The sequence below is a fragment of the Balaenoptera musculus genome, chromosome 18, assembly GCF_009873245.2.
Source record: "Balaenoptera musculus isolate JJ_BM4_2016_0621 chromosome 18, mBalMus1.pri.v3, whole genome shotgun sequence".
Classification (NCBI taxonomy): Eukaryota; Metazoa; Chordata; class Mammalia; order Artiodactyla; family Balaenopteridae; genus Balaenoptera; species Balaenoptera musculus.
Genome location: NC_045802.1, coordinates 68,763,444 through 68,785,422, shown reverse-complemented (window position 1 = coordinate 68,785,422; position 21,979 = coordinate 68,763,444). Strand labels below are relative to the sequence as shown.

At 37.5% G+C, this 21,979-nt stretch overlaps 1 protein-coding gene and 1 long non-coding RNA gene across 4 annotated transcripts in view; one reads left to right on the top strand and one right to left on the bottom strand.

Moving 5' to 3' along the window:
• Nucleotides 1-14,577, top strand: part of LOC118884432 — a 73,925-nt gene extending 59,348 nt beyond the window's left edge. The window contains exon 3 of the long non-coding RNA XR_005017274.1: nucleotides 13,903-14,577. This is a non-coding gene — a long non-coding RNA (uncharacterized LOC118884432). The remainder of the gene's footprint in view (nucleotides 1-13,902) is intronic.
• CLYBL (citramalyl-CoA lyase) overlaps nucleotides 1-21,979 on the bottom strand; it is a 239,066-nt gene that overhangs the window by 9,784 nt on the left and 207,303 nt on the right. For all 3 annotated transcript variants that reach the window (XM_036832076.1, XM_036832077.1, XM_036832078.1), the window contains exons 3-7: nucleotides 18,697-18,885; nucleotides 14,638-14,739; nucleotides 12,801-12,894; nucleotides 11,318-11,485; nucleotides 6,635-6,759 (exon numbers count right to left, since the gene is read on the bottom strand). In XM_036832076.1, coding sequence (XP_036687971.1) covers nucleotides 6,635-6,759; nucleotides 11,318-11,485; nucleotides 12,801-12,894; nucleotides 14,638-14,739; nucleotides 18,697-18,885 — 678 coding nt within the window. The remainder of the gene's footprint in view (nucleotides 1-6,634; nucleotides 6,760-11,317; nucleotides 11,486-12,800; nucleotides 12,895-14,637; nucleotides 14,740-18,696; nucleotides 18,886-21,979) is intronic.

Below are 21,979 nucleotides of genomic sequence, written 5' to 3'. Positions count from 1 at the left end.
TTTGGAAAATATATCTAAATGAACTAACATTAACTAGAAGGCACTTTAAACTTTAAACATTTACTAAAATACAACTGATGAACAATAACTGATGAAATAATTGGTGAAAATTTTTCTTTCAACTTTTCTAGAAGGGAAAAAAGGTCAGTATCATATATATTGTTAAAAAGTAAAACGGATAATTTCTTTTTAGCACTGTCAGAAATTTAGAAACCAGTTAGCTAAATAGTATTTACTAAATGTATATCGTGTACCTATTTCCATCCAAGATGCTGCAGGGAGATCTGTGATAGAAAGAATTCTTTACTCTCTGGGGTAGTGGTGAGAAATTCCCCCACTTTTTTTTTTCATTGAGGTCCACTAACCTAAAATGGAAAAAAAAGAGAATTCTAGAAACTCTTGATTTATATTTCTTAGTAAAGTAAAAGCTCCATTTGGCTGCTTTTAATATAAAAAGAATTACAAAATTCTTTAATAAGTACCACAAAATATTAAAAGAAGGCTCTGAACTTCTCTCTTACAATCAGCTGAAGGAGAGAAGGCACGGGGTAGTGGCGGGGTGTGGAGGTGATGTGGTGAGAAAGGAAGAGAGATATAAGGAAAAAGAGGAAACAAAAAAGAATCCATGGAAAGAGGAATGGGGAAGGAACAGGAAGGACATATACAGAAACACACATGCAGACCCACACATCCTAAGAGGGAGAAATACCGTAAGAGGAGAAGAGAGAGAAAGATGTCCAAGGAGTAAAACCATCCTTTCATGGCCCTTATTTGGCTCTTGCTATTAAAGGCACTGAAAGGCATGGTGTGTTTTTTGCAACCACAGGTGTAACTGAGAACAGGACTTTGGGAACTTGTCCTTTGAGTGAGATAAAACTGAGCTCGGGGCCAGATACGGCCTCTTTGCCAAAGGCCCCCGGTCTTGCTCTGAGAGTTTCCAACCTACCTTAGGAGATTGAATGACTAATAAAACAGAATGAGGTTTGCAGTGATCAGAGCCAAGAAGTCTTTCTGGGGCAGGGCAGTGGACAAGCGCAGGGTTCAGAACTGAGAAGGAGGGAGCGATGTGGGGAATAATAGCTAGGAAGGTTGGGAAGGTACAGGGATACTCTCTGCTCTTTCCTTCCTCATCAGTTTCTGCTCATGCAAAAAAAAAAAAAAAAAAAAAGTGCATGACTAAGAAAAAGATTCTAATCTGAACTAATGAAATTCACATTTTGTTTGTGACTGAATACTTTTAAAGCTCTATCTCGTTTTGGTCATTAGCGTGCAGATTCATTGTGACCGAATTGAAACCAGATTTAAGCTATGTTCTTATCTTTATTTACAAAGTGAGCCCCAAATTCTGGTCAGGTCTCTATCACCATCTTGGCTGTGAGTGACCTTGGGTAACTTCCAAACCCAAGTTGGGTCTCAGTGTATTTTATAAGTTGTAAACTGAAGGGATTTAACTAGAATATTTCTGAGATTTCATCTAACAGAATTACATTTTTTAAAATTGAAATTGAGCAAGAAAAAAATCCTGAAACATATAAACCAGAATACAAGTATTTTGATTAAAATATCCTTCAGAATGTGTTATAAATTAAGGATGAAACAAACAACTTTAAAAATTATCAGATTTAACCTACATACAAAATCTCTTATCCTCTAATACTAAATCAGCCACTTGCCACTAAGCCTATGTGAAATAGGATATGATCAGCAGTAAAACCGTACTGCCTTGCTTTAAATGTTTAGAAATCTGCAATTTGTTGTTAATCAAATCAACCTTAAAGTCACCATTGGCAGACTATCAACTTTTCTAAGAACTTGACTTTTTAAAGTCAAAATTATGGGATATAGTTCTAAAGATTTTCAATGAACAAGGAAATAAATGGAGAAATGCAATAACTAAGCATCTCAAAAGTAGAGTGATGTCCCTTCCTCTTTCATTTTCACTGGCAATCACTCAGTTCTGATTTTAGCATTTCTGCTTACAAATAAAGGGGGCAAGGCTGTAGGCAGTGGGATGCATGAGTGTGGGAGGGCACACTGTTGTCTATTAGTGGAATCAACCCCTTCCTTTGACAAAGACAACAACCAAATCTTTGGATGGTTTATTTTATCTGCGTGAAAGAGTGGCAGTGGGATTTCTGGCACTTGAATAAGCGGAAACAATATTTTTGGCTAGAGAGACTTCTGAGTTCTCTCAGGGAGCCTTCTAGAAGGCCATCTGGACCAAACAGTATTTCTTTTGTAAAGCCTTGCATTTGGAAACACAAACGAAAGGTGTCTGAGCCGTAATCAGATACCTATGAAAATAATTTGCTTTCAATATTGGGGAGAGGGAATTATTCTTTGTAATTTTCTAGACGAAAAGACTTACATGAGGGAAAAAAACCTCTTTCTTTTTTCTTTCTTTATTAAGATATAAGTTCCCAATTTATATTCCTATAGGGGATTTGCTTATTAATGTAAACATATTAATCTGCATTATTGCTCTCTCTTGAGTGAAGTTAGGATGTTTCAGTTATGTGTGTTGTTTATAGTTGTTATGTCAGCTAGTGACCTTATTTTTGACCTTTATAATTACTAGTGGAACCTAAATTTTAAAGGTGGACACTTTCCCTTCCTCGGTTTTTAGCCAGCTTGAGAAGCTATAATGAACAAAAAATATTGAAAAATTTAAACAAAATCCTTCCAAAACCAAATAAAGCATTTACAGATTTACTATGAATAGAGTACTTAGAATACTGAAAATGAAGCAAAGCTATATTGGTAGCCAGACACTGCAGAAATATGAATATTCTAGCAAAGTACCTTTAAAGATCGATCTCATGTAATACATGTTGCTATTCTTAATACCTTTTGCTATTTTTTCATATTTTTCTGTTCGAGCCTCTATTTGAAAAGAAATGGTAAATTCTAAATGTAGGATTTCCTGGGATTATCAATCATTTTAAAAAAGCAACCGACTATTTCCTTTAGCTGTCATTTTTGCCTAAGAAGTGATGAATTTAGCACTGAGTTTATAATATAGATGTGAAAAAATACTCAGTAGCATACATATATGAATGTATATATATATATAGTATAAATATGTGTATGTATTTATTTATATACAAATTACAGTTTTATTGATATCAACTAATATTAACTAATTATTTGCTTGGGATGATTTCATTTCAATTATCTAATTTCATACTAGATACAGTTCTTAGTTGATAACAAAAGAAGTGTTAAAATCATATTTTAAACAATACTAAATTCAGTTCCGAATGGAGAATTTTCAAATATTGGAATCATTGTTATTATGAAAAAAAATGACATCAAAAATGAAATTAACTTTTAAGAAAATACTTTACAAATTTAAAACAAATCACATGGCAGTGATTTATCCTGGCTAAAATATTTCACCAAATAATTTGAGACTAAAATAGTTAATGACATGCAGGTTGTATCTCAAATTATATTTTTCTGGAAGGATGAAAGAAAGAATCAAGTGTGATTAATAGTGTGGATATATACCTCACAACTGGTGTCAGCTAAAGTAGAAATATTTTAGCTTATGGGAATTAAAATAGGAGCACAGAGTATGTGGAATGTTTAAACTTTTTCCAACAGATTTTAATGAGTCCCTAATATCAATCTATAGCCCTAATTCTTATGATGGGGACTGTCATGCCAGACAAAATTTTTTAGCCTGAAAATAAATATCTTTAGTTTCCTGAAACAAAGCAGTCACAAGTATCATTACCTGCCAAACAGAGACAGATTATATGAGCAGATTGTTATTTTTTATTATTTTTTAATGTAAAGTATTTTTTAGCCAACATTAGACTAAGGGCATCAAACTTTATTTCCTTAGAACTTTTAATTAATATAGAACAAAAAAAATTCCCGTGATACTAGACTAAACCCCAATAATTTATCTACTTGTGATCTAAGTATTCTCATGAAGTTTGTTATTTTGAATAATAATATTATTATCACTATAGAAAATACAAATGACCCAGCACTAACTGTGAACTTCAGCTATACCTTTCGTCTTAGGGCAGAATATAATTTAAGATGGGAGCAGGAAGTAGAGAAAAGCAATGATACATGATTTTGCCTTCTTGGGTCATTTCTACTTGAAAGCATTACTTGAATGAAATTTTCATCAGAGGGCGAAAAAGGTCTTTTAGAAATTTATAAATATCTCACTAGGACACAAACCATCAGTTTCCCATTGTTGAGAGAGTCACCTGTGCTTTGGACAAAGTATCCGAGGGTTTATGTTTTCATCAGTGAGTCACATTTGAAATAAAACAGATTAGATGTTTGTTGGAAGCAATATTTTATACAACTGAGCGACCTATTTATACTAAATCTTTACAAACAGAACCTACATTATTTAAACCCCAAGACCCCTCAAGACCCAGAGTCACCTACCTGCAGACCCAATTTTTGTGACCAGCCAATTTATAGGCAAGGTGAAAGAAACATGTGGATTGGATAAAATAACCATATGTCCCCACTGGAAGCCCCATTACTTGAATCATTTAAACCTTGCTGGACAAAGCACCAGGAGAATTTGCTGTAGGAAACAAACCTACACGAATGGGGCAGGGAAGAAGTGACCTAATAGTGAGCCTCCCTTCTGCTCTAATTTCTATGGTTCTGTGTTAAGAAAAGCTATTCTACCACACTGTTGTGAAAGCATATGTCCCAACAAGAGGGCATTTCTTATTTAAAAAAAAAACAAAAACAGTTCAGAATTTAACATCTAAGTTGCCATCATCAAAAGGCAAGGACACTTTAGGGCAATTTTCCCTGGGAACAGCACTTTCAAGATAAAATGGAAAAGTGTTTTTCCCTCATTCAAGAACTTAAATGCTGGTAAAAGAGTGTGTTTCTAGTTTGAATTTTCTTTGCTGACTACGGAAACTTAGGTAACTTCTTCCACACCTCTAGCTGCTTATAATGCCAGTGGCGCCCTTTGATTTTATCCAATGTGAAACCCAGTGTAGACAGTTCAAGAAGGCAGTGTTGGCCCAGACTGGAACTCTACTTGGTCTGCCGTTTGGATGGTCCCCATCCTGCCTCAGTTTACTTCAGTAGGAAGTATTTATCAGGTACATATCCTTAGCTGGCATAAGGCACACACAGAGGTACAGAACATTTAGTGAGTGTGTGCACAGGCAAGCATGCAGGAGAGGGGAGTGGATGGAGTTATTTGCATGTATAAATGTAAAAGTATATGGCTCTTCTCTCTAGATAAGTATCTATATTTATTCATGGAGGATCTGGATTTTGGGATCAAGATATAGAAGTGGACATAAAACATAATGTCAACTGAAAAATCTTTTACCCACTGCAATATGTTTTTTTTGATAGTCACTACTGATTTGAAACGAAAGGTTGCTGTTTATCCCGAAACTGCTATAGTCCAAATGGGATGTCTCCAGTGTCATATATTCCGTCTTTTGATTTTAAGTGCAAGTTTGTGCAAAGATGAGCCTGAAAGTGTGTGAGGGTGAGCATGCGAGCATGGCTGGAGCTGAAGGCAGGTAATGAGAGGGAGGGAGTGACCCACTTAATATTGTTACCTACTTTCGAAAGCCCTGGGATTTTTAGGTGTTTTTACTGCCAGTGAAAAGTGTAAGCCACACTTCTCACACTGATGTCACCGGTTCACCACTGAAAACCAATTTTGTTCTTTTTTTTTTGTAGGGGGTACTGTTTAACATTTAGAACCTTCATAATGTTTCAACATTCTTTCTCCCCTAAGTACTTTTGCGTTACGGGCATCAAAACTTCACTCCTTATGTAAGTGACAAGGCCAGGTTTAGATACAACCTCTAGGATGGATTTATAAATGCAACTTTCCCCCCATCCTCTTAAAAAGAGGCAAACGGTATTATTGCAAATAACCTTTAAGATAATTAACTGACAATGCTGCAACTAGCATAAAATCTTCCTTCAGGCGACACCTAATTTAAGTGTTACTGGCACAAAGTGGAGACAGATTGTGCATCACCACTGCAATATTTACATAGCAGAAACCCACAGAGCAGGAAACGCGAGGCTCAATGATGCACTAAATTAGGAACAACCATACTCCAGTGTTAATTTGCTTTCCATTCTATCCAAATCTCAGGTCCAGAAATTGGTACTAACACATATACAACCTCCCACTCTTAAATGACTAAACCGGAGGAGATTTTTGTACTTTTTTCCCCCCAAATTAAAATAACTTGAAATTTATTTCTTCTCTCCACAAGAACCATTTGATCAAACTGTGTTTATTTCATTACAACTTGCTCTCATTCTGATCTAAAATTATTTTCATATGAATGCTGCATCAGGTCTGGAGAGTAAAACTAAACAGACTTCTATTTTCTCAAAGGCTGCCAATATAGTTTATGAAAAGAATAAAATGAGAGACTTGAGATCCAGTGAGTGAAATATTTAGGAACGTGGAAGGGCAAATTTACCTTAAGTGAATTTCTCAGTGATAAATGTTGTCCCCCCTAAGCCCACACATATCCTCCTCCTCAAAATACGAGTTTTTAAAAACCACTCAAACAATATATATTTTTTCATTCTTCCCCACAGTATTTTAAACGCCAGTTTCACCAATGTTTCAAGGCATTAACAAAACATTTACCTTTCCTAATTGTTGATGTTCTTTAAAGGCAGCAATCAGTTCTTCAGCCCACTTAATTTTTTCAGGGGAAGGAGAAAACTGCTCCTGGACCACTGCAATTTGGTTAGGGTGTATCACCTGCTTACCTACACAAAGATTAATAACACCGGAAACACAAAACAACAAACAGATGTTCAAACAAAATGTCTCAACCACGCCAGTCTCCTGAATGCCTTACAGTCTGTAAGTAAAATAACTAATTATTTTTAGAACTTTTTAAAAAGAAAATAACACAATCAGGCAGGCTTTTCCAGAACACCACATAAGAACAAATACAACAATGGGAGTAATTGTGTTTCCGATCCTATAGAAATGCCACCTTAGAGCAGATAATCTCTCATTTTTAGTTACAGGTGGATTGACCAGGCAGCACGTTGAATAACTGCTTTGGCTGGAACTTTAAAAGGATAATGTCTGCAAATTAAAGTGATTATTTTAAGTTAAAGTAGAAAAAAATTACATGTTAATTCTTTCCAATTCTGCAAGTTGTCTTTTGCTTATTCTGTACCATTATCCCATCTTCCATGATTTCTTTTAAAAGTGGTCTGTTGGTTTTCATAAAGCTTACAGAAGCAGACATTACAACTATATTAATATCAATAGTGTCTTACAATAATACATTCAATTTTCTTTCTTTTAGATGAATTTAGTGTATCCCTTCTAACCACTAATAGAAAATTGGATTTCAATGAAAAAAATTTTATTCAGTATGGTAAAACAGAAGGCAGATTTGAACACTGTGATCTCTAGATTACTCCATTTAAAAATATTTAATAAAAAATTACATAAGTTTCTCTAACCAAAAAAAAAAAACCCCTCAGATTTTCCCTTTTTGCTTATGGAATGAAGATTGGATATTTCTCCTTTATACAGATGCTTAGACACCCCAGAAGAAATCTTATTTCTGTAGTAACGGTTTTAAAAAAGCTTTAGAAAGGAATCTTAAATTAAAACATTATACAAAGATAAGAGTCACAGGATTCTATGAAATCATGTAGTCATTAAAAAAACAATTTAAAAATCAGGGAAGAGTGGAATCTAATCAGGTCATTGATAAAATGCAACATAATTTAATGTTATAATAATGATGAGATTATATTTTATTATATGATAAAATTATAGACATACTTGGTTCTTTAAAAATGAATGTACACTTAATGATAATTTACTCTGCTAAGTATATTTGTTGGCATATCAATTTGCTTTGCTTTTGAAATAGCAGCTTTAACATATAGCCAGTACAAATTATATCCGTGATGTTTTATAAAAGGTCCATTCCTGTTACTGTCATTATTCTGTCAAATAGAAAAAAGAACAATGTTTCTAAAAAAATTTTAGTATTTCATGAAAAAGAGTTTAAGTAAATAAATATAACAATATCTTTTCTTTATAGTAGCATAATTAAAACATCCTCATGTTGCTATTTCATTATCTATCAGCATACTAATAAAACATTAAAATCCTATATAAATAAAGATGCTTTAAATTATTTGAGGAATAATTTCTGGGAACAAATAACATCAATTATGACAAATGAGACTTTTTTTCAATAGTAGATATTGAAATTATATTTAAGTAATCTAACAGTTGTTACAATATTATTAATAAAGGATGTCAGTTCTGGTAGTCATTTTGTACTAATTGTTAGTCCTGAATTTTATAATTTATGTACATAATTTACACTGATGTGTAAAAAGCCAGATTTCATGGGAACTTCTTGGTACAGACACTATAAATTGAGAAGCAAAACATAAACTACTTACAATGCTGTGAAACTAATGATGGCTTTTAAGTAGCCATATTTTGGTACTGAGGCTAATTTTAAGATATGTGTTAGGTTTTAGAAATTTATGAACCTCCATATGTGAAGTTATCTTTCGTCAAATCTTATATATCCCAACAACTGAACATCAGACTTTAATGCCATGTGGGAGCAAAGCAAATATTTTATACAGAAGAGTTGTTATTGACAAGTTACTGAGAGGGTGCAAAATTGGAAGACATTAAAATTTATGACCATGAAATCCTTTTTACAGTACCACTTGATATATCGTGCTTTAAATCAATACCTGTCAAGTCTTTTAGGTAACTGTATGATGGTGTCATTTTTGTCTTCTACAAAAGATTGCAAAAAAGAAGAAAACCTATAGTGCTTCATATTTATAATCTTTCTTCTCAGCATGTAGTACTGGAATAACTGTGATGACTAAGTCGGCTGTTAAAGCTTTATTCCAAGATTTATTTTCGGTTTCTTTTTATAAAAATAATTCCTAAAGTTAATAGTCATTTATACAGCCAATGCATTGATTTAAAATCAATTTACATGGATTGCGGCCCCATGAAACAATGATTACAGAAAAGAAACTGTAACCAGCTGTTTGTTACATGGCTAAGTTGCAAAAAAACTACAACTCATTAAAAAATATCTAATTTTAAAAAGTCGAGAAAATCCTTATTAGCACAGATCCTTATCAGTGTTATGGATAACATAATACTTTATTGAATTTTAAAACTTTCAACCACTTGCTTCAGATAGGGTGTGTAGCTCTCCTTTTTTCTTCCCCTCCTTCCTTCCCTCCCCTTTCTTTCCTTCCTTCTTTCCTTCCTTTTCTTCCTTCTTGTGCAAAGCCCAAAGTATGGCAATTAAATGACAAATAATTAGGACAAGCAGATCGTGAGTGGTCTAAAATACTCATTAAAGCATTTATTGTTTAAAAATACTACAAATAATCTCCTTTCTTATTATCAGACTAATTACCTTTTCTTGGTGTATAGAAATATAATTGGGACAATAAAGACCTTCTTTCTAAAAATTACAAAATGGCTCTGAAGTTTAGCTTCCTACTTTACTGACTTGTTCACTTGAATATATAATGGGCACTGTACCCTCCGTGCCTCCTCATTCTCTCCCCTCTCCCTCCCACTTCCATTTTTTTTTGTGATTTAATACTCCCTGTTGTTGAGAAACAATAGTGCCAAGTCCGTAAGCTCCTCATGCTGAGTTGGGCACAGTCTAGAAATTTAAATCTGATTTGCAATAACTTGTCTTCTACGATTGAATTAGGGACCAATTTAATTCAGTCCTGTCTCTTGGAGAAACTCTCAAACTCCCTTATAAGTTCTGGAGCAAACATTTACCCCAGAGGAAGCAGGGGACACCCAGGTTATCCCGAGAGATGGTGAGAGAGGCCCCCATCAATTTAGTGTTTTCTATTTTTTATTGTATTAGTGCCCATTTCAGAGCAACATCTGGCTGCTTGGCAGCCAAAGCCACATATTTTAGACCAACAACATCGGGGTCTATTAGATAGATTTCATGGAGTTTTTCTCCAACTTTTCCATTTGGGCCACATCCTAACAGGTCGTTGGAAAGAGGCAGGTGTCACAGGCACAGAGACAAGGACGACGCCAGGGATTCAGTGGAGGGACTCTTTCTTTCTCAGTCACTATTAAATGTAGGAAGGATTCATTTATTAATAGTTCAGATGACTGAGAAATATTTCTCTATAATAGACATTTATTTATTTATTTAACAAATTGGGGGAATCACATTTTAACTCTTTATGTTAAAAACACAAACACAAAGGTCAGAGCTTTACTTAATTCTACTATAACACTAAAATGGTTTCTACAGTCTTTCAATTTTACTTTGGGTTAAATTAACATCCACGAAGGTATCTTTAACATTGAAGGTCACTTTATGAAATGTTTCTTTCATTGACCTCTAAATGAACACATTTCAAAAATATTTACAAAAGGAATAGCATGGATGCTTGTCTCTTTTCCTTATTTTTTGGGTGCATCTCTGATCAGGATATCCTTAGAACTTGCAGCAGGAGAACAAATAAGAATAAAAGAGCTTATGGTGTTTTTTACCCATGGTTGTGTACACGTGTGTGTGTGTGTGTGCAACTGCTGACATGTGCTTGTGTATAGAATCCTATTGTGGTTTTTCAAAAAATAGATTTCTGTTGCAAAAATACAATTTTCGGCTGCTCCCTGGGATCCTGGGTATCTGAGTGATTGGGCACACCAATCAACAGATATCTGCCTGTTCTCCAGGACAGGATTTCGAGGACCCGCTGATCTTAGTGTCAGCCAATGCTCATAGGTGTCACCAGGTGCACAGACACTTACTGGGAGGTGGGAGAGTAAGAAGGGGCTTGAAGTGCCAGAAGAATAAAAGGCTAGTTATGAGTTTAAAAAAAAAAAAAAAAGAAGATACCACTAAATTTTTTTCAGAAATAAATTAATATTTTGAATATTTGAGGAAATTTTTTTCTCCCCATCAACTCAAATTCTTAGGGCAGTTCCCTCAAAAACACTTCTAAAATGGCCTCATCCCTCCCCTCGTGTCAGCAAAAACTGCAACAAAATACTTAAGAGGACAGAAAAAACTGGTAAGTAATATTAGGAGAAACTAAAATGAGTGCTTTGTTTTTTGACTTGTGGAGCCAAAGACAAACATGACAATTTGTTTGGCAGGTTCTGGTCCTGGATAACTTTTTCATGTTTCAAATAGTGGAATAAGTATATGAGACACCTGGCTACATTAGAAACACCAGTTCCTGGTTAAATTTCTGTTTTTCTGGAATGTTTGCTTAATCTAGATACTGCTTTCTAAGATATTATCAAGAATCATACCAGTAAATCCCATTGCAGCTCCTTCTCTTGACTGCTTGAGAAGCCCCTCTCCATCCTGGAAGTCGATGTACACCAGGTCTATGGCCTGCAGACCGAAGGCCTTTGCTACAACAATAATCTTTTGTCGGGCGTAGAGAATATCTTGGGTCTCCTTACTACTTGTTGCACCTGAAAACAGAATGTTGACCGAGAAAGGAGACGTTAACTTTGGAAACTGGACCTAGATATCTATTATAAAAACGCCGTTTGTAAAGACATCTCTGTTTTCCTGGGGATTTCTCCCTAGCGAAATGATGATTCAAATATAAATGAAGAGAGGGCTATGTGGAGGCAGAGTTAAACCTCACATGTATCTCTTTACATTGCAACGCATCTTTTCGTGTAATTACTTGCACGTGCATTAAGAAGAGCCCCCTTCCCTATCTCAGGAGCTAGACACAAATGACTTGATAGGTCACAAAGGACTCCCGGTGTATTTTTTCCTTCTTGCCATTGCTCAGAAAGTGTCAGTCCAGAGATAGCACCATAAAAGGTAGCCAAACAGCTGTGCGTGGAAATAGTTAACTTCCGTCACTGAGCACAGAATTCGTGTGCTGTGGTTGTAATGCCATGTCATAACAGGTTCTGAGCCAAATACTGCAGCTTCAGGGTGTGGATGGAGAACTTGGGGAAACGAAAGGACACTCATTTTGAGGGAGGCAGAAAGTGTCCACTGAGCTGTTGGATACACAAAAGTCTCCTGGAAAGACTGGTTCCTCTTTTTCCCCCAGGAGGGGGGTAACTGTCACTGTTTATATTTGGACCATATCACTGCTCAGGGAAAGCTCTTGTATTCAGGTCACTGGGAGTGGTGTTCTGAAAACACTTTGTGGCCTTGGCCTCTTTTCTAGATGCACTCACAGCCTCTAGTTAGTTATACATGCACCCAGACCAAAGACATAGTGCCCAAGGGATGGGGAAGATCAGTGAAAACAAGCATACTATCTCAATAAATATTTCATAATAAAGGGGTTCTGAAATATATTTTAGGGGGAATTTAAGATCTATTTTAAATTTTTACATACTTCATTTAATATAGAAAATGATTCATCAAAGCAATGTGAAACTGCCTTAAATCTGTGTTAGAAGCCTAGACAGCCGTCAGACTGATGGGAAAACAACACATTTAAGCAACAGAGAGGCTGTTCACATAATGTAGTTATTATGAACACAGTAGACGTCATATATGCCTGAACATGTCTGAGGCTACGACAGGCTTTTTATTAGCTTTTTATAAATGAATGGAAGTGATGATGTAGTGTTCTGGAAGAAGGACAGCTATGAGGTGCCCTAAATTATCAGGAAGTATTGCTCATTCAGCTGAAAAACCATTGTCATGGTTGGCAAATATATTGTTATGTAAATGCCCATTCTTGAAGGAGCAAAGAAAAAATATATACACATATGCACAGAGAGAATGAGAAGAGAAGCATGTCTTTGACACCTATGCTGGCTCGAAAGTCTTCTCCTCCAAAAACGACTGCATCTAGAAAAAGACCCACTTGAGGCCCGTTCTTTAGTGCTTCTTCACACACTGCCTGTAAAAGAGCAGAACAGAACCAGAGCTCACAGAAATGCACCCATTAGAGAGAAGAAGCATGGTATACTTCAGTAACAGAAAGGTCCACCTCTTAACACAGTTTAGCTGAAAGCAGTCCTGAAAATGCAGCCCCAATTCACCCCTTTCAAAAGGTATTTAATATTGTCCAAAGTAAGTATGTTGCATATATTTGCTTTGCTTAATGGATTATATTAATATAGTTAGTATATATTAATACAGTTACAATGTTCAAGTTTTAGTTCATCCAATCTCTAGAGAAACTTTCAAGTTAACTCATTTTGATTGGACTGTAAGTTATTTCTGTTCTTCCAAAATTTGTTTTTGCTTTAAGAGACCCTCTAACAATAAACATAAAACCACAGGAGAAAAGGAAAGAATTTAAAAATCAAACTAATTGGATTATTTGCATTGGGATCAAGATTTCTTAGTAAATGGTCTCAGGATTAAAGACAAACAATACAAAAATCTACAACTCCAGAGGGGAAAATAAAAATGCAATAAGTCATCCAAGATGTATGAATAAGCAACTTGGACATTTCTCTGTGAAATTAAATATGAATAACAGTCATCTTAGACAGGACTGTGGTGCTGCAAAGGTGGAGAGAAAGCATGCTAACATATGTGAGTGGGGAGGACATGAGAACCGGTGAGGACACTGTTGATTAATTTCAGGGGCTGTGAGTGCTTCTAAGTGTATTATGAATAAAATGGCAAACCAGCGCTTAAAATGAAATCACTGTATGAATCTAGTTGCATCTAAGAAATATGCGTTGACTATATTCTCAGAATTCTAGGGCAGGCTGGAAGGACTCGTGCTTAGTGGTGTAAACATGCTGATCACGAGGCCCGAAGCAGCTCCCAAACATTTGCACTCTGCCCCTCCTGCATAGGCCAGTAGGTCTCTCAAAGTTTCCTCTTGGAGCCTTTGCTCACATATTATCTCTCCAGTACAGTTCAACTATCTTTTTTTTGTTTTTGTTTTTAGGTATTTCTTCTCTCCTGCCCTCGGGGATGGGGTGCTACAGTGATGTTCACAGGTCAGGTGGAACGTGAGGCGTATTTTGGAAAACAATGTAAATGGCCACTGATAGAGGAAGAAACAAGCCAGCTATGAATTCGTTAAGGCAAATAGTTTAATGCAGCCATACAATGGTGAAAATGCTTGGCTCAGCTAATCTTCCTGAATGTATATTAGGAGATATTTTATGTTCTAATGTGGCAAACTGAAATAATATAGTACAAATTAGTGTGTATACTAACTCAAAAATAGTAATCTTATGTATTAGACATTATAGATTATGTTGCTACAAAGAGGCCTGATAATTTCCCAATAAAAGGCAATTGTTACAAAAGAATAATTGAAAGTTAATTCATAAGGGTGACAAATGTTCATGTACATTTATTCTATAAATGTAATAATTCACAGCAAAAATTTATATAGTGATTATTTAATTAAAATTAATGCCAGGAATATATAAATATTTCATGTAAATATTTAGGACTGGGAAGTTTTTCCTTGCTACTGTGTCTATTTCTCTGTTTTCTAAGATGCTCGCAACCTGGTTTTGGTTATTACAGATAACAAATGGTGCTCAAGGTTTACTTTGCTTATAAATCTTTCTAGAAAAATATTTTAAGTAGATGTTAAAATTGAAAACAAAAGTTCTCTTTAGGTAATAAATAAAATACTAACTTACTAGCCACATTATGGTTTTCTTACCTTAAAATTGAGTAAACCCATTGCAGTTTCCACAAAAGGGATTAAATTCATAGGTTGTTCAAGTTTTCGGCCTTGTAAGTAGAATGAAAATTTGTCTGAAAACTAGAATAAAAAGTGTCATAGGTGACTAGTGGGGGAAAAAAATGTACAATCATTGAACTGTAGAATAGAAGTAGTATTTAAGTCTTTGACCTGAGGAAGTAATATCCCAGCCTCTTTCATCCACACAAAGAATAAAAAAAAAAAAAAAAAAGGGAAAAAACAGAGGAAAGACCAAAGAGAAAAGGTAACAAAGTTCCCAGCAAACTAAATAGTAAAACCCCAAGCATTAAAAATTGTTTTTTTTTCTGAAGGAGCCATTTGAGGCCTAGGAGTTAAGAAGTGGAAGGAGAGATTCTCAAGTTTAAATGCTTTCCTTGAAAAGGTTTTTACTTAAGGCCTCTCGCTTTCCCTTCGTTCAGTGCATGTGGCAGGCCCCTAAAACAATGAAGGCTTGCTCTACCTGCCATTCTGGTTTTGTTTCGGACCCCGCACAGACATCGGTGTAACTGTTCAGCAGCTTTCTACGTGGAATCCATATTATTCATTATAGCAACACTACCCTTTGTTCGGAGGTTTTTCTTCATAATTTTTTAGCTTACCTAGGAAGACCTTAAAAAGGAAGTTTAATTCTTTGAAGACCAAAGCTCGCCAATTTTTTCCATGAGACCAGTTCACAGCTAGCTCTGTGCTGCCAGTGGGGTAGCCCAAATTCCAAAATCTATCATCTGGAAACATACAAAAGCTCTTGCACAGATCTCCCCCCCACCCCTTTCAAAGGGGGAAAAAAAAAAAAAAACCCACCACACTCTAAATTGTAAATCTATTATGTCTATCTAGATCTAATAAGATGTGGGGAGATAAAAAAAAAAAAACACACAGGTACGAAAAAGCTATTTTTGTAAATAAAGATAAAAACATATATATCCATTTTAAATTTAAGGAATATTCAGCCATTAATGGATATCAAAGGAAAAGGGAATTTTAATCATCTCTCCATTCAGTCTCAGTTGGGTAAATCATATCTAAGAGATTTGCATAAATATAAACCATCAAAGACTTTTCATCTTCAAAGGGGGTTTCAAGACCCTATAAGCTTTGTACTGTAATCATCGCAGGTCACCACCCTGCAGGAATAGGGCTGCTATGGCAACATAAGAAAACTAATGCTTAAGGCTTAGCATAATATTCTGACTAATAGAAAGGAAACTCATTTTAAAGGCTGGCAGCCTATTTACCAGAAGCAGGATTAGAGGTGTTATTTCCCCTTTTAGCTGCCCCCCAACAACTGCCCATGCAGCACCTCCCTCCCCAACCAAAAAAAATCTAATCACTGGGATCTTTAAAAAGCTTTTGAGCGATTTGCAGTAACTTTACAATTAGGCTAAAATAAATCACAGCTTTCAGTGATGAAGAATTATTCCCAGTTGCTCCCACTGCCCCTCCCTTCCTCCACACCATGATCATCACCTCCTTAGCAACTTTACAAGGGAAGGAATAACTCAACCAAAATAGCAAGAAGGAAGAGAAGCCTACAGTTTCAGGGGACAAAGTGTACAGTATTCCACGAAAATGAAAATAAAGCCTAATTTATGGCACATTTAAGCTAGAAAATGGGTGGTAAAATATTAGTGATTTTGGTGTTATCTGTGCACTGGAGAAATTTTGTTTTTCTTGTTAAAAAAAAAAAGAAAAACTTGCAATGTTACTTGCCCCATTCTTTGTGATAATGGTTATAACCACAAAAACTGGAGAGTTGAAAACTAGGTAAATCCTTTACAACATATTCCCTGTTCCTAGTGAGAAAAATCTCTAATGCCTTTTGTTTTTACGCCAATAGGGGCATTTAAAAATTAAATATTCTAGCCCATCCTCCTCCTCCTCCTCCCCTTCTTTCTTAAAAAATTGCATTAAGTACTAACACAAAAGGTAACTAGTGGAGAAGTTTCAATTAATTTTTTTCAAAAGGAGACGATTAAATGTTTCCGGCCTGGTAAAGTGTTCATTTCAGCGAGGTGGAGGGGACTGGGGGCGTGGGGGGAGGAAAAGAAGGGGGAAGATCACAAAGAGATTGGGGAGGAGATGAAGTAGCAGGGCTCAGCAATTCTTTCAGTTCCAGTGCACACCCGGCAGCGTGCTGGGAGAATGCGCCCTGTCCGGGATTTGTGGGAGAATTGTCCCGCCACAAAGGAGGTCCAGTCACGCTTGTTACCGCCCAATAAGCCGTGCCAGTCAAACAAGAACCCACACTAGCGACAAAAGGCCAGAGAGAGACTCTCACACAAAAGAAAACAAGGAAGCCCATCTTTCAGTTGCGCATCAGGCTCTGGGTTTTATGCTTCACATAAATACAAACGGAGAGGAAAAAATAAACAGCCCAAAAGACTTCTGTTAACTAGAAATCCTATTTAGATTTCGGTATGTTCCTCACATCCAAGGATTTAAAACAGCGAACAGAGGCCTTAGCTGAAGGCCGGGGTGAGCCCTCCCCTCTCAAATGAGGGGTAGTAACGGTGATAAATAGGCATTAACTATGAAACCAAAAGGGAACAGTGACTTCAGATTCCATTTCAATCAACTTAAGACACATATGAATGGGGTAGGAACTCTTGAGGACATTAACCTGCTATCACTAGGATCTCCCAGCTCCTGAGGGGTGACCTTGCTGAGAAGAGCTCCAGTTTTGAAAGTAAGTATGGGCCCTTGAACGGAGGTCTTCAGGAAGACACCAATGCAGAGCTGACGGACAGAAAAATAATGGTAGCTACATGTGTAATTCTAAACTTTCTAGTAGCTACATTATAAGAGTAAGATGAAACAGATGGTGAATTTAATTTTAATAAGAGGTTTATTCAACCCAATATATCTGAAATATTATCATTTCAACATGTAATCAACATAAAAATTATTGAGAACATTCTTTTTTCGGGGGGGGGGGCGCCAGGGAGGGTGCTATGAAGTCTTCAAAGTCCCGTGTATCTTACAGCGCATCTCAATTTGGACTGGCCACATTTCAAGTGCTCCGTAGCCACATGTGGCAGGCAGTCATGGCACTGGAAAGCACAGAGCCGACATAGCTACATGCACTGAAAAGGTGAGCAATGTATTTGGGTGCCACAACTAGAACTTGGCGTATTGCTACAGTTGAAGCCACAGCCTTAGGGATCACCCTAGATGTGGCATCAAAATCACCACTGTCCACACGCCCTTACCATGCTTCCAGCACCTGGGTGCCACGGGCCCTCCTCTCAGGAGTGGCACAGTGGAACCGTACTGTATTCGGCAGAGATCTGCAGAATCACAGCAGCCCCTAAATAAAATCTAGCCTCACCCTCCAACCTCCACCCCACTTTAACAATTAAAACAATCATAGTATAATTAGGCCCATTTCAAAGTTTTCTTAAGGAATTTGACATGCCAGGGGTTTATTGGCTGAAAGTCTGTCATGAAACAAACACACCTGTCAGCAATTTAAAAAGGATGAACTAGAAAACTGTTCAGGAAATAATATCTGTGCTAATTAAAACCACTAGTTAAAAGCTTCCTGTCTCTTCCTACAGTTGCCCTAAGGAGTGACCTTTTCCTCTCCTCCTCTAGATTCATTTTTTCCTTTGCAGCTAATGTGCTTTCACTGTCTCTGATGACTTCAAATGAATCTGCCTAAGAGGTATGCAATCACTGCTCTTCCAGGTGGAGGGTTAGGGCCTGGCCGGTGTCGTCTCGGTAAGCTGGTTTCCAGGGGCTGCTCTGGAGGAGGCTGATCCGTCTAAAGCACAGATCTGTTAAGGCAGCAGGAGCATCATTTCAAGCGCAGAGCTGTTCCAGTGAACACTTACGGCAAAGCCAGGTTCTCCTCGTATGCAGGAAACGGTCTTTGGGGCCTGCTCCTTTTTCTCAGTTCCCCTTCTCTCTGCTCTGTGTATGCATTTTCAAAACCTACAGCACCCAAATCCTTCCTTTCTGCTACTCCTTGTTAGCCTCTCCTGAGTCTTTAATTAAAGCAAAGCATGAGCTACTCACCCACTGGATTTCTTCAGGATCTTCTACCTTCGGGAGCATCAGGCTGGAAGGAAGGACCCGGGACCGCAGGAGGGCCTGCAGGTCTTCTTCGGCCAGACCACTGGACACTGAGTTGATTCTTACACACTTTTCAGTTGGGCCCAGATCAAAGTCTTCAAGAGTTTTTACTATTCTCAATCGAGCTTCATCCTGTAAGTGTAGATAAAATGTATCTCCTAAGTTTATTTATCATTGAGAAGAAACACAATCAAACTGTCTATGAAACTCTTACGTGGATTGAGAGTCTGAGCACCATTATGACGTCTACTATGTCCACCAAATAACTGGTATTTGAAATGAGTTGTCCAACCTGACGGGCAAGTGACTGATTTCCAGACTTCATTCCAGATGACTATAGCAGAGATGAGAGCCATTGTAATGCACGCTGGTGAAAGAGTGGTCTAAATAGTGGTCTCAGGACTTCCCTGGTGGCACAGTGGTTAAGAATCCGCCTGCCAATGCAGGGGACACGGGTTCGATCCCTGGTCCTGGAAGATCCCACATGGCGCGGAGCAGCTAAGCCCGTGTGCCACAACTACTGAGCCTGCGAGCCACAACCACTGAGCCCACATACCACAACTACTGAAGCCTGTGCGCCTAGAGCCTGTGCTCCGCAATAAGAGAAGCCTGTGCACTGCAACGAAGAGTAGCCCCCGCTCGCTGCAACTAGAGAAAGCCCGTGTACAGCCATGAAGACCCAACGCAGCCAAAAATAAATTAATAAATTTATAAATAAATAAATAAATAAATAGTGTTCTCATTTTGTGCATTAGCATTACTTTCCCACTGGAAAGGTAAAATAATTAATAGGTAACATTTATTGAGCATTTACTAAGCACCAGGCATGGTGCTAAGTGCTCTACCTGCATTTTCTCATTTAATAAATACAAGAAACTAGATAACTTATGGATTAATGGTAGTCTTGACTGCCAGCATATTCACATTAGGGAAAAAAATAAGGATTTGTTTTTCTCTTTCCACATGCGTCATGCTTTTTTTATTCACTTAAAAATTTTTTTGCAACTGAATTGAATCTTAACATTCAATTAAGAAGGCACTCACAGGGATATGACACTTCACACTACAAAAAAGCTCCAGCTTATTCAGATGGAAGGCAGTAATATCACCAAGAAATCCCTTCATGAAGTGGTAGACAAATACATTTTTTTCTTTGATTTGGCAGGCTTTGCTCCACATTTAAGAAAAGCTGAAAGGGTGAAAGTCTGCTTCAGTATTTGAATTGTCCCCAGAAAAACTGTATAAAACCAAACATGTTATTTATTGGCTTTGAGTTGGGGTGATGAAGGGGGGATAGGGGTTGGGGAGAGAGGAGTGCACTGGGGGCGTGGGGGCCGGAATCAAGGGAAAGAAAGCCCTTGGGGTCATTACTTCCTGCCAATTTCAGTTTCAAAACCAAATTCCTCCAACTTGCCAACAGCCCTCAACAAATTCTCATTGTCAGAATGAACACTTATCAAAAGTAGTTTCATTTGGGAAGGGTTTTTATGATACTAATAAAACTTTAAAGCTTCTCACTGCTGATGAATGTAGTTTGAAAAAAAAAAGGTCTTAACAATATATGGCCATTTGGATAGCAATAGTTATCTAGGAAAATAATAAACCAAAGCAGAGAGAAAAAAGAATTATTTGAGCCAATATTGAGTCGAAGTCCAATCAAGGAGACAAGCCAAGACAGTAGATTTAAACCAGGCGGATGTAGGTCTACGACCGGGTGGAAGCAGGGAAGGTCTCCAAATGTGGTCTGAGTTAAACAGTGTGAGGAAACCAGCTTAGAGCTGTCAAGTCGGATGGACGCAGAGTACACAGGAGCAGTTTGAGACAGCTCTGTGGAGTCTTGATTTACTGAGCTCTGACTGCCAATAATTACGCCAAGCTTAGATAAAAGCAAGAGAGAGCTCATGCCAGCTAAAGTGAGGAAGGATGCAGCCGACGGTGGCTTGGTTCCACACCGTGCTGTGTGCTGTCCCACAGCAATAAAATGTATCCGCTTGCTCTGTCCTGCCCTCTTGCTGCAGCCACAGGATAGGAAGATCCTGAAGGTGAAGGTCAGAAGTCAACTCAGTAGTATGGTTCCAAGACCATCGACAGCTGTCGAGAGAAATGCTTCCTGTGTGTATCTAGATCCATGGCCTCAGAGAACCTAAGATGTGCTATGATCCATGCAGCCTGGCACAGCTACAAACCAGGGATGGCTTCAGCTCAGAAAAGTTTCAACTTCCAGGTTTCCTTTCAAGGGCAGGTCGGGCTTGTAAAGGGTATGCTGGGACAAAGTGAATGGAAAACGGAAGGGAACTAACTAGATCGTTTGGGCTGAAGTGCATTTTAAAACTTGAGGTATTTGAGGGACTTCCCTGGTGGCGCAGTGGTTAAGAATCCACCTGTCAATGCAGCAGACACGGGGTCGAGCCCTGGTCCGGGAAGATCCCACATGCCGTGGAGCAACTAAGTCCGCAAGCCACAACTACTGAGCCTGCGTGCCTAGAGCCCGAGCTCCACAACAAGAGAAGCCACCACAATGAGAAGCCCGCGCACTGCAACGAAGAGTAGCCCCTGCTCTCCGCAACTAGAGAAAGCCCGTGCACAGCAACGAAGACCCAACGCAGCCAAGAATAATTAAATAAATAAATAAATTTATTTAAAAAAAAAAACAAAAAACTTGAGTTATTTGAATCATCATCTCCATCCTCTAGTTTAATCTGCATGTGCGCTCAAGGACGCAGGATCCCTGGCAACATCAGCTTCCTAAATTGTTAATGTTGGTGTCAAACAAAATCTGACCTCTAAGCTGTTTAGTTGTTTCACTTGGATTCGAAGGGGACTGTTTGTTCAAAGCTCATGTTCTAAACCTGTTTGTGATTTTTATCTAAAGTCAGATTGCCATGGTTTCAGCACATTCTGGTTTACTTAGTAAAATTCAGCCCTTGTGAAATTGGCTGCAAATGAAGTACCCCATTCCAATTTTAGGCATAATCTGATTAGTACTTTTCATGCTGTAATAATGAGCAGTGACTACTCAGCATTTTATTAGACTTTTTTTCCTCTTTCTGGCTCAGAATTAAAACCAAGCTCTTTCCACTTCATCATTCTGTACCTTTCCAGAAAAAGATGATGGCTTTGGAGGTATATTGCCATACAACACCCTTATTAACGGGCTGTTGCTTGTGACAATTTACATAAGTGAAGTGTGCATCCCTCTGCTGTGTATCCCAAAATATCCAACAAC